General features: G+C 36.9%; 1 protein-coding gene across 2 annotated transcripts in view; it reads left to right on the forward strand.

Moving 5' to 3' along the window:
* The window catches only part of LOC134538715 (proton-coupled amino acid transporter-like protein CG1139), a 125,226-nt gene that overhangs the window by 42,074 nt on the left and 69,037 nt on the right, over window positions 1–14,115 (forward strand). For both annotated transcript variants that reach the window (XM_063380154.1, XM_063380153.1), the window contains exon 2: window positions 10,705–10,809. In XM_063380154.1, coding sequence (XP_063236224.1) covers window positions 10,712–10,809 — 98 coding nt within the window. In that variant the 5' untranslated portion in view covers window positions 10,705–10,711. The remainder of the gene's footprint in view (window positions 1–10,704; window positions 10,810–14,115) is intronic.

The following is a 14,115-nucleotide window of genomic DNA, read 5'->3' on the forward strand; positions in this document are numbered from 1 at the left end:
TAACTAATGCAAGGGGAATGGGGGAATAACGAATGAAGTAGAGTGTGAGACAACTGTAAGTCTCTTTACAGGTTTTCGTTGTCATGTAAGTTACGATTGTAAACCTCCAGTGCGAACCTCCATCGCGTAGGTACTTCAATGTTTAGTTTTATCGTTCATGAGAATTTTTGGATGTTTTAAATGGATTATTGAAGAGTGAAGTTTCACTTTTAACGTGTGTGGTGGCCACGCATGTGGGGATACATTCTGGAAGGAACTTTGTCCTAAGTAATTAAATAAAGTTTTATTTTTCAGCTTATATTAAAACCATAAATTAAATTACAACACTTTAAATGATTGTCCATTCAATTATTCACGCCTTCTTAAGTTCACTTTTTTTAAACTCTTTTCACTGGAGATCGGCTCTACAGTGGCTCTCTCTATACAGCTCATCTCTTACCTCGCACATCTGTCCCAACACATTGCCTCGGACCACTCACTCGTCCGCTGCACACACAACACCGTCCCGGGTGCTTCGGTCCCTTATGCTCCCAACTTGGCACGCGAATTCCGTCGCTTGTCGCCCGCTATCACTCGCCAAGTGATCACTCACCCTCTTCGCTTCACTGCCCACACCAGCCTCTGTCACTCACTCGCCGCAGGTCGGCGTGCTTCCTGCACAACACACACACGCTCACTCTCTCTCTCTCTCTCTCTTTCTCCCCCCCCCCCCAGGTCAGTGTCCTCTTGTATACCTGCCAAGTTCCGCCTTGGAAAAGTCTCGTGCACCCCCCCCCCTCATACCAAGAAGTGTTTCGTCATCAGAATCCCCGACTAAACAGCCGAAGCTGCGAGAACAATGGCGTCCTAGTTACGCCACTTCACGCAGACGGACTCTGGGAGCCCGCAGAATCCTCCAGACGAGACGGAGCGAGGCGCAAGGCCGTAGTCAGGATCTTATTACGGAGGGGGTCCATTATGTCCATTATATAACTGTTTATGAGTAAATTTTCTTTATAATTAAATTTTAAATAAAACTGATTATAACATATAATTGTATATGAGTAGAAGACTTTTATATCTCTAATGTTTATACATACTAATTTGAGTAATGACATTACTTGAGAAAAGAAACCTAAAAAAATCATAATTTGGTTTTTATTTTATTATTTTTAATACTTTGTTTTTAAAACAATTGTGATGATTTCGTTAAAACGAGTAATACCTAAATACATATTATGTTACTGTTACACGAAACACACATGTCTAGTTTGTATGAAAGACATGCCTACAGTGACGCATGTGCAAACAGGCATAAAATATAGACTACTAGCTGCAGTACCCGGCTTTTCCCGGGCTGAACACCGGGTGATATATTGTCCGCGAGTTACAGCAAAATGGATAGCGATATGTCCACTGTGGTGGACATTAATAAATGACACATAATAACTGTTTGTGTACCTGTGACCTATGGTTTTCTGTTTACCCATGGCGATCGGTTGAAAGGTTTAGAAGTTGATGCGCTACAGCGCCATCTAGTGGCGAGTTAGCATAAAAACCTTCTCCATGATAAAAACACTTCGATGTGCCAACTTTCATGGCGATCGGTCAAACGGTGTAAGAGTTTATCGACGTCATACATGCCAACATCCGATTATATATATTCTTATATTTCGAAATTTTGGGGTTTTCACTTTTGCGGAAAGTGGATGTTCAGGACCTCGAATGGTTTGGAACACTCCATCTCGAAATAATAGATATTTGAAATTCCTGAAATTGTCGAAATTTTGGGGCTTTGTTCCCAGAGGGGGGCAGGGGGTTCGAGGACACTGAATGGCTCGAAAACACTAAAAATCGAAAGAGATAGATTTTTAAAAAATTTTAAACTTTCGAAATTTTGGGGCTTTACCACCTGGAGGGGAGGGGTGGTGATGTTGAGGTCCCCGAATGGCTCGGAAACACTCCAAATCGAAAGAGATATAAAGGAATATAGGCATTTACTGTACACCTATCTACCATAATAACAATATTGACAAATAGAAAGCTTATTACCTACCTATGAATAATTATCTAAATAAATTAATAAATAACTGTATGTTTAAGAATTTACGTACATACATAATATTAAACTTCAAACTATACACACCAAAAAAAACTAAGGATGTTTTTGAAACTATTTTTTATTTGTCATAATGTTTAAAACATTTGTAGGATTTGTTTATATGTAAAACTGTGGTGGCAATATTCCGCTTATCCAAAGGAGTATAGAAATTAATAGAGATATCACTCCCTGTACACACCACAAAACTTTGAATTAAGTAAAAAAAAAAACATAGTCCAAAATGAAACAAAAAGTATAAATAACAACTAATTTGACAAAAAAATGTATACAACTGGAATGACAATGTTAACATCCGCCTGAAATTTAATAGAAGTAGGTAGGTAAGAATATATATAAGAAATTAAATGAAATTAAAACATACATAAATAAAATTATCTCACACTCAACCAAACATAATGTTTAATATGAAATAAAGGAAGATGGCAATTACACGTAACTATTCTAATTAATAAAAAAAATCAACTTTCCTGAAATAGTAAAATTCAAATTTTTCAACAATATATTACATAATTGATAAATATATTTGGTCTTCGGTCTCGGCAGCCCTAAGACTCTTGACGCTCAGCAGATAAATTATAAACACTAAACCAAACTCCTTGCAAATAAGTAGGTACTGTAAAAAATTACAATATTGACAAATATAAAATATTAGTAGGCCCTACAAACCTATGAATAAATTTCGAAGAAATTTATAAGTTTAGGAATTTATGTACTTAAATAATATTAAACTTGAAACTATCCACACAATAAAAACCTAAGAATGTTAGTGAAACTAATTTTTTTTATTTGTCATAATACTTAAAATACGTATGTTTCCAAAATGAAACAAAGTATAAATAATGACCAATTTGACAAAAAAAAATTGTACAACTCGAATGACATTGAAAACATACACTTGAAATTTAAAAGAATTATGAGTGGCCTAGGTAGGGAGAAAATATATATTAAGAAATTAAATTTTAAATATGGGTGCGTGTACTTAGGTACGCGCATGAGAAGTTATTTATTTGGCATCATTAAAAAATAGTTTTTAATTGCATGCAAAAATATTGCGTGGAGTCCCTCCACGTGGAAGAAGTGAAACATCGTAATGTGGAAATGAAAATAGGAAGGGGTAGAAACTGATTTTTAGTGAAATCATATTGTATCATATCAAACTAAAAAAATAAAGGAAATAAATTTGTAACGATTCATAGATTGATCTTCAGAGAGAGAGAGAGAGAGAGAGAGAGAGAGAGAGAGAGAGAGAGCGAGAGAGACCTATTGAATGTCTATAAAACTAACTTTTTTATGAGAGCAGATTTTCATGAAATAAATCATGAAATCATTCAACGATAAAAGCTGTTTATTTAATTAAGCGGACGGGTTCGCCCCAAGGAGAAAATTGACGCGGCGAGACCTCGTGGACATAGAGAAATGACACACACTCACTATTTATGTGTCTATGAAACATGATTTTTTTCTGCAATTAAAATTGTAATATACAAAAACGGTATTGAAAATTGAAACAAATATGGCGACACTACAAACTGTCAAGATCTTTATTTTTTTCTTACTCTCTACTTAGTTCCTTACAATAGCAAAACGTAACGTAATGGCTGGAAAGCTATTGCTCGGCAGACATAGAGGAATGACACTAACAGTTGTATATCTATGTCACACATTACATAAAATTAAGATATATTTTTTTAACCCGTTTAAAATTTATTTTTTTTAGACAAAAGATAGCCTATGTCCATCCCCAGGATATAATCTATCTCCTTGCCAAATTTCATTACGATCCGTCCAGCCGTTCAGCCGGAAAAAGGTAACAAACAAACAGACAAACAGACAGACAGAGTTACTTTCGCATTTACAATATTCGTAAGGATTTTGAGACAAAATTCCTGAGGCCTATCTGTATCAGGCATTTCGGGCTATAATAGGGAGAAAATGCATTACTGTAGCTAAGTTGCTTTAATTTTTTCCTTGTTCAGTATTCAGTTGTGTATTTTATATCTTTGAAATTCTGGAAGGAATTGATCCGGAAACCCCAACCGGGGGCAACGTCACTGAGGGGCGTCGCCAGCTCTTTGCGCAGGCCGCTAATCGGATTAGGCATGTAGCGGCAGGAGAGGGACCTCTACTGCAAGCTGGTACGCCGGCCTCGTCTCTAGCAGTCTCGTAACAGTATTTTTTTTTTTTGTTGTAAAAGTAAAATTTAGGTTCGTGTTAGGTTGTTACGAAAATGAAACTCGCGCTAAAATTTGCATTTTATCTAGGTGATCGTAACTACAGTGAAAGGTTGGTTGGGGTTATGTAAGGAACATTAAAAATACTATAAAATCGGGAGGGGGGGGGGGGGGGAATGAAACTCTCAAAATGGTGATTTTTTTTATTGCGACCGCGAAGTTTCAAGAGCGAACGATGAACTTCCGATAATGTTCCGGGACTAATCAGGGGTTTGTGAATCTTAGGCTTCCCTGACGATGGTAGCACGTGAGTCTTTTTTTTTCAAGGCCATCACGTCACGCCGTATTTCTTCGCACCGTTTTTTCCCTGGGCGTGTCCAAGGACGTATAAATCGTCCAGGTAGCTGTCATTAGATAAGCCATGCCAGGGTACTGTCAAATAGATAGGGAATGCCAGGGTACTGTCATTAGATAGAGCATGACATGGGGCTATCATTAGATAGAGCATGACAGAGGGCTGTCGCTAGACAGAGCCTACCAAGGCTACATCCAGGTCTAAACAGAAAAAGGGGCCTTTTTCAAAATTCGACGGAAAAAACGGGGTGGGGGAGGGGGTGTTTGCTAAAACCTAATCTCTTTCACGGAGGAGTTTCCATGATATTAATAATAATAAACAATAACAAAAAGGATAAAACATTATTTATAAAAGAATTTCATCGATATTTTGTGATGATTAGTTATAAATTTTCTCTAACTACAGGGACTTGCTCTGTGTTTCATTTATTTTTTTCTTCTCCTTTAAAGGGAAAGCCGTTACCCCCACTGCCTCCCCTGCTCAAGGATACGCCCATGGAGTATTCGCTACTCTTATTTTAAACCCACAATTTCGTTTGTACCAAAATCAGTGTATCATTCAAAGTGGATGTAAATTTTTTTTTTTTCTTGATGTGACTTGTTAGCAAACTCTAAATGTTTTTTTTTCTAAATCTTATTGATTTCATAAGTGCAACATTTTAGTGCTAAGTGTGCAAATCAGCATATTTTACACAGTCAGGTTTAAGTACATATTTACTTAAATTACTTCCGACAACTATCGTTTGGTTTTCCATGGGTCGATCTAAAGGTTTTTAAAATTATAAATAGGATACATGCCGAATGAATACTGCATCACCTGTAAAGGTATTGTGAGAACTCGGTAAAGGTTTATTGTTAAAATACAAATATTTATGTTGATTTTCGTGTGCTCATGTATGTTCAAATATAAGAGTAAATTTTTAATAAGTTAGTTATTTAAAGTAAAAATCTTAACATACATTATTTTGTATTTATAGTCACCACTTTAAAATAAGCCAATTTGCGTGCATTGTTTTAAATGGGCATTTATGTAAATATAATTCGCGATTTTAGAAGCTAGATATAGTTATTTTGAAACAAATAAGTTAACCGGATATTAAAAGTTTAAAATCATTAACGAACGCCACCCTATGTAATAAAAAACCAATTAAAATCCTATTTTTTTAAATGAATTTCAAGACACGAAAGTAAAACAATACACAATATTTTATTAAAACGTGAAAACATATTATTTTAGTCTTAATATCGATCCAAGGACTTATTCAACTTGACCAAGATTATGATACCGTTCGCGTCAAAATTATTATTATTTTTTTTTATGTATTTGGTAGAGTATTCATTGTTTGTAACCGATTTCACAGAGAGAAAGAGAGAGTAAAGAAATTTTTTTTAGCCTGGGAGTGCAATCTCTTATTTACCTCTATGCCCCGTGGATTCGTCCCTAAAACTGATAAGTTGGTGCATTTATTTTTCGCGATTAAATCTGACCACTCATTAGACTGAAAAATGCGCGCACTAACGATTGTTCACTGAATGGTTGTGATTCGTGTGCGGACAGTGGAAACAAAACTCAAAGAAACTCAACCAATCACGAAACATAAACGATGCTACAGTGTTTTAACACACAAGCTGGTCTCAAAATCTTTTTCGCGAAAAATACATGGCCCTACTGGTCAGATTAATGTCTTAGTTCGTTATTCTTAAATAAAAGTTCATCAAAACCATTGGTGGTGTGAAGTGTATTAATTAACAAATTTATGTAAACAATACAAAAGACCGTGTACTTTCCGTGAAAAGATTTCGAAAGTAGCTAGGTTTTAAAGCACTGCAGTTTCAACTGTGTTTCGTGATTGGTTGGATTTATTTCAGGTACATTATTATTGTTTTTACACGAATCATAGTTATTCAGCGTGGAAGCAAACGCGTCCTGAATGGACCGGTCAAACAGACGGCCGCCAATCACTAGGAAGAAACCGCTGGCGCTGTCATAACCTTATTGCAGTCTAACGTGCGTTTAGGTTTTTTTTCGCGAAAAAATGCATGGTCCTAGCAAAACGTGAGTTAGCGATGTCTCCACACCGTGTGGTGCTACAGCTCGACAAAAGTCCTGTAATGTCGCCTGCAGGTTAGGCAACACTTCATGAGTTATGATTAGAAACCTGCAAAATTCGCGCTTTCGATGGCCTTCAGGTTAGACAGCACATACCGCTGTACTCTCGGGCAAATAACGCAAGTTCATTGGCTGCCGACTTGTAAGGCGTCTCAGCTGGTTTGTCAGTGATTCGATCCTTATTTGGTTGAGGGTTTATAACTGGTTGAGATTCGTCCAGATGAACAGTAAGCCAATAGCAAAATTATCTAAGAGGTATATGTGTTTGAATTCTAGCCTATCACCGAATGAATCCGCGAATTTTGCAAGTCTCTAGTTAGGATCATGCGGAAGGGTTTTATGTGAAAATGTGTCAATGGAGCTAAAAATTAAGCGTAAAGTTGAGCACACAGTGGATATTTTGTGGCAAAGGATTGAACGTTTGGCCGCTAGATGGCACAGTAACATAGAATGTCGGTTTAATACGTTTTGCTAACTGTTAGGGATGGGACAATCAAATCCTCAAATTCTCAAATACCATCAAATCTTTGGTATTCTAAGGATTTGATATTTGAGGAAAAATAATCTACATAAGAAAAAGTGTGGAGCTAAAAAAGTAAATAAAACAATTCAACCCTGATAACCTCTGAAGTAAACCAGGTCAATTTATTTTTCTTTGTGCCAATCATATTACTATTCCCCAAAATATTGAACTCTTAGCATGTAATTATATAAATAAAATTAAAATACGTATTGCTTCTGGAAACTTAGTTTGTGAAACAACCATTTTAAGAGTAGATTGTTACAACACCATAGTTAGCTAATATTTTACATTAATTGTACATTATTTTAGTTTTGACCCTTGACACAAAGATCAAGGGGCACATTCGATTCACTATTTAGGATTACAATACGGAATCTGGATTCGAGAAAATTGGGATTTGTCCCATCACTACTTACTATAGAGTTTCATCTTATTGTTACGATTTACCGCGGGTTCGTAAAGGATAGCCCAATTAATAGATTTTACTACACACTACAGAGTTTTATTGATGGCCATTTCGTATGTCACTTACAATTAATCTTATAAAATTGCCAAATAATAGATTGCACTTAAAAATTTTGCTTACCCAGTCACTCGTTTCTTACAATCCACACACCTCGCTGGGCCACACCTCTGGCGCAACTCTCGCCGCAGCGCCCCTCGTGGATCTCAGCAGCGGGACTCCGTCGCCGCACTCTGCCGCCGCCGACGCATTTGCCTTCGCCGAGATCCCATTCGACACCTCGCTCGGAACTTCGCTTGGAACTCCGCCGCGCCCGCGACACTATAACCCGGAACTGAACTCTTCGCCCTGGAACCTTCATCCAGGGACTTCGCCACTCTGCCGCACCCGCGGCACTATCGCCCCGGAAACTCCGCCGCGGGAAGGCTCCCGCCTGAACTCTCTCTCTCTGAACTCACTCACTCACTTGAAGCCGGCGTCCTCGTCTTATATATCACAGACGTCATTTCTAGAATGCACGAGCGCGGCTGGGGCCTATCGCGTCATTCCGCGCCGACCCGACGGCAGAAATCTCTCGAAACACGTGTCGGCGACTGCAAGGTGGCGCGCGGGAACCCAGCTGCGAGGTGTCAGGTGTCTTAGCTATCAGCGCCGCGCGGGGTGCGTCGAGAAGCAGGAGTGGGGGGGAAGCGGCGCTCCTTGTAATCTACCGCGCGTCTCAAGTTGCGGCAGCCACATGTGATGTCAGCCAGCTGTGCACCTGCACGTGTCGCGACCTTGCTCACGTCCGTAACATTATATACACAGCTATGTCAATAACTCTTTTTATTTTACTTTGATTGGTTAACGTATTTTTGTTTAACACAGAAGGCGAAGTAAAAAAAAGTCACTAACTACGTCACAGAATGCCGTCTCCTCATAATTTATAGTTCCGCGCTTCCAATACTCTCGTAAATTGAGAAAACTAAATTGAGTTAATGTTGCAGATGCGACATATAGCGAAGTATAAGGTGTCCATAAAATAATGTCCCAGTTTCAATAGTATTTTAAAACAGTTTAATTTAAATTATTTACAACAAATCATATATCAAATTGAAAATATACTGAGTTTTTCTTACAAACGTTCAATATGTGCACTTTTATTTATACAGCACACGTTCAACTTAAAGTACAATTCTTCCTACACTTTGGTAGCAACGGAACGTAGACACGGTATCTTTTTAATGCATTAAAGGAAAAAAATCACATGGTTTTATGTCAGTTGAACGTGGAGGCCAGCGTAAAAGAGCTATGTCAAAGCGACGACCGGCGGATGTTTTTGCAATTAGGTATTATTTTTGAAAGATTTGTGCAATGGTAGTGCATGACTTCATGTAGGCTTTTGGATATACGCCAATTAGGGTAATCACAATTAAACTTGAAACGAAACACACGTTGAACTGAAATAACAGATTCACTCTTATAAAATTGAAAAACACAAAAAAGCTTTTCACTCAGGAGTCGCCATTTTGCGTAGGTGGCGCTGCAAGCGAGAAAACAACAAAGCAGTAATCGCGCATGACGCTTACGTGAAAATTTTAGATTTACAACGCTTACAGTTGATACTATTAAAATTTATAACAGGGACATTGTTTTATTGACATACTGTAACTTGAAGCGTACTGTGCCCTCCGTATTGAGGACAAAGGGCCTATCGAGTGAACGCTAGCCATACCGTTACTCTTTCGAAGTCAAAACATGTGAGAGCAAGCGGGACGACAATCCGCGGATGGGCACGCTGGTGTCTTTCGTGTGTTACGGAACACGGCCTTTTTCCGGGGTTTATAAACTACGAAAGCAAACGCAAGAACGCACGAAACGCAAAGCGCATAAAAATTAAAAAAAACTCAACGCAAGCAAGCATCGACCAGTTTTCAACTTCTTGCGTTTCGGCTTGCTTTTCCGCCTACTACACTTGAAGTTTTCTGAAGACTTATATTTTTATTTTTTATCACACGCATAAAGTTTTCACTTATTAGGTACACTTACTAAGCCATCAAACATTAAACCTTATTAACGCGATTGAATCAAAACACTGAGGATACCACGCGTATCCATGAGAAACAAATATTTATTATTAAAGAAAAGCCCGTTCGAGAATTTTTTCCCTCCGCACTTTTACAGTTTTAGATTGCATGGTTGGTAACGTCTCTGTGATTGTGTGTTTTATTAACTACAGTATTATTATTGTGATTGTGGCCAGGGACGTAACTATAAAAGAGGAGGGGGGCAGGCGGGGCTTGTACATCGCATTTGGAGGGGGGTGGGGAGGCTAAACTGGCAGAGTAACTTTTACTATAGATATGTACTTGAACTATCGTAGTGTTGGTACACAAGAAAAATGTTGGAGGGCAGATAGCCTGAACTATTTGTATTGAAAGATACATACGTGTATATCGTCAAATATTTTTTTAAAAACTGGTCTTTTTAGTACCATAAAAATTACGATGTATTAAAAATTATTTGACTGCAAATAAATATAATTTTTTACCATCCAAGTTAAATCACAAATATATTTTGGTTGTGTAGTGGAATTGACATGTTGTGGCGATATGTATGATGTTAGGGAAAGATTTTGGTTTGGTTGGTTTGGAAAAAAACGGGGTGGTGTGCACCCGGGGTTCTTGCCCTTATGTCTAGTTACGCCCCTGATTGTTGAGTATTGCGTCCTCTCGCTCTAAATCGTTTGTCGAGGAATTTAATAAACCCAGCCTTTAGTTCCCACCCAAACCACGTGCCCGCGACATGCAAAGCGCTCCTTTATTTCTTTTTAGGCCCCCCGTGTGATAAGCGATGATATCATATTTCAACGCTCTTTTTTTCCCCTCCCTGATCGCTCCTTATCTGTGCCTCGGGTAGTGGGGTCGGGGGGAATCCGTCTTTTCGTGAACCGTAGATAGTCACAAGATGGTAATTTTTTTTCTTTCCCCCTTCTCCCGGCAGATACGCCATGGCGGCTGATAAGGCGACGCCGAAGACCGCGGAAGACGCAGACGCGCCGGGGGAGAAGCAGTACACGGACATCTGCCTGCAGGACAGCTCCGTCAAGTAAGTGCGCCAGCAAATAAAAGAATAAATATTTAAAGAAACCTTTCACAGATTTTGAGCTTGCTCCTAGAATCTGTTCAATCAAATTAAAAAATATATAAATACTCAGAATTCAATATTAACAAACACACGTGTATTAAATTAGTAGAGTGATGTAGATAAATTTTAAATGATAATGTAATAATCTATGATGCAAATAAATTATGCATACGGGATCATAACTTCTCTTGAATCAATACACTAAGAAATACACGTTAAAAAATATTTTTAAACACAATTCCTACCAATAATATTCTCAATGAATATATAATTTTTAATTGTATGGACCAGTATTCAGTATCAGCCACTAAAGTGTATGATTTAAAAGCAAATATATAATTTTTTATTTGTATGTAAATTAGCACTTTTTTTTTATTATGTCAATTTTTGTTGCATGCGGCGCGCGCACCGTAAAAATTAAGTGTCATCATTTTTTTTTTCACAACGCGGTAAAGAATTATGACTTCAAAAAATACATAATCGGAAAACCAATTCTACAATAATAATTTTTCGTAGATTCTCTTCTATAGCAATGGTCGTCTCAATGCAATGCACGTTGTAAAATTTTGTTTGGAAGCTATATTAAGAAACTTATTGAAATGGTGCCTAAAAGCATTTCATAATAAAAAATATATAAATCTTAGTGTATTTATAGCATCAAAGAACAGTTTCAGATTCCGTTTCTTGCGCTCAAAAAACCTACCTAACTATGGAGATAAACAATTAAAATGAACAAAATAAAAAAAAATACATGAAACAGTGTGCTTGGTGAAAGGTTTTGTGCACCATATCGAGATACTGAGACGTTAATAATATTCTTAATTGGTCAAAACTGTTCTACCTCGCTATAGTCAAACATCAACATGTTTTTGAAATCAATTTGGAGAGATAAAAGAAAAGGGCACCAGTCATCCTGATAGTTACGATGATATCACTTTGTTTACATTCCTAAGAGATGCGTGCATTTCCAGTTGACCAAAATAAAATGTAAAGTTTATCTTACTGACTGGACCATTTCTGACCTTTAATACCAGCTCCGTGATAACATTGAATAACTGATGTACGAAAGCTTTTTAAAAAAAATTATTCATTACTCACTACGTAACTAAATTAACACTCGTTCAAATGCCCGTATTTAATTATTCAATGTTTTGAATAATTTTATATTACTGACTAGCCCACATAAAAATCATTGTTAAAAACACATTTGTGAATATGATTCAAGCATAATTTTTTCTAATTCATAATAAAAAACTACTTTTGTTTTATAACGGGCAGAGGTCCAGAAGCCTAATTAATTAACTATATTTAGATTAATTGATAATATTACATTATTAATTAAGTTGTATCAATTTAATTCTGTCAGGAAATTAACCGCTCTTTCATCAAGTCAACAATTTACTCTCCTCACTGGGGCTCTCTACAGCTCGTCTCTCACTGCTGACCTCTGTTGCACCACTCACTCGTCCGCCGCGCACACAACTACCGGGTGCTTCGGTCCCCGATGCACCAGTCTCCACACACGACATCCGTCACACGCCGTCCGCTAACTCCAGGTATTAATACCGTCCGGGTCACTCGCCCTCTTCACTTCCCTATCCTCGCAGGTCAGTCAGTCCCTGCCGAGTCCCGACCTGGAAAGGTCTCGTAGCCCTCCGAATCTCCCAGACTTAACACACGAAGCTCCAAGAACAATGGCGTCCTAGTTACGCCACTTAGGGCGGACGGGGCTCTGGGAACTTGCCGAACCCTCGAGAGACACAAAGAATATTCCGGCTCAATGGGAATGATGCTAATAGGAATAGGCGCGTAGCACTAATTTAGGGATGGGCACTGCCTTCATCGCGCCCCAACCGCAAGCAGCTGGCCAGAATCATCGCTAGAGTCCTCGTAACAATAATTTAAGTGTTCGGACTTCCTCTTAGAGTTAGTTGATTAAGAGGAGTTTGTAGTCTTGTATGTTTATCATTAATATTCTTAACTTCCGCAAAAAAACTGTTTACAAAATTAAGAGATAAAATAATGAAACATTAAAATTAAACATACTTAGCTTTTCGTGTATCTTATATCTATGAGTTCAGTTTCTTACGTTCCGCTTAAATAGATTCGAAATAATTTTTTGAATACTCCGAAAAAAGATATTTTTAAAAGGCAAAAAAAAAAAGTGTTGGTATGTTTCTAAACTTTATGATTTTCTATACTGAAAACAATGTCCCTTTTCTTCAACACTTAGTGGTAGAATGTTAAAAAATATAAACTTATAATACATAACTTTAAATGAACGTTTTTAATTCAGGCTTTTTTCGTCACATTTTTGAAGATTATAGGATTGAATTTTTCTTGATAACACCAAAATGACTCACCCCTTAAACTTTTCTGTAAATTGAATTTTGAAATAATGGTTAAACGTAGTTCGTGATTTTTGTAGGTTTACTAGTCATACACAATATATAAACTCCAGCCTCTTTTTTTTTTAGTTTACTATAAAACCATATTTATAGTCTTTTCAGTTTTTAAGTGTATCATTTCTATTTAATTGTAAGAAAATCAGTTGTTTGTTTACGTTCCACATCGAACGGCATATAATAAAAAAATTATTATTTCTTGTAGTTTATATCTAGCGTATTAATCAAGTTTAGCACTGTAACGGATTAAAGTGAAAAAAAAAAGCCATCTATAAAATTCCTGCTCCTGTTTGAAGTTGACTAATTGTTTATAGAGCGGTATAAGTTTCACTCATGTTACAGACATTTATGTATTTCCAATACATTATAATATTTTTGAAAGTAAGGGAATTTTTTAGGCTAGGTGATTAATAGTATTAAATACATTGCCTATACAGCAATAAAAATTATATAAATATATATCGTTAAAATAATAGTCAGTAATTTAGTTCTAAGACCAAATCGTAAAATTGTGTAGGATTTTTTTTTTAAATTGTAACATTTGAAAATTAAGTAAGTTTATCATAAATAGATAAAACAATTCGTTTTAAATAGATTTTTCAGAGCACACCAAATATGTATAATCTTCGTCAACTTGTAGAAACCTATGTAAAAACTAAGAAATGAATCGATTATCGATAAGAGCAAAGAAACGCATACTACCAATAAATTTTGAAAGGAACCTTATTTTATGCGTTTTGAGAGTTATTTGTATTTTCTTATCAGTTTATAGTGTGATTGGAGGGGTGGGTAGGAGGGGTGAACGACAGGAGAGCCAGAAATCTTCGGAACTGGTATCTTATCGATCGATAAAATTGATAAG

Source organism: Bacillus rossius, chromosome 14 (genome assembly GCF_032445375.1).
Source record: "Bacillus rossius redtenbacheri isolate Brsri chromosome 14, Brsri_v3, whole genome shotgun sequence".
NCBI classification, from domain to species: domain Eukaryota; kingdom Metazoa; phylum Arthropoda; class Insecta; order Phasmatodea; family Bacillidae; genus Bacillus; species Bacillus rossius.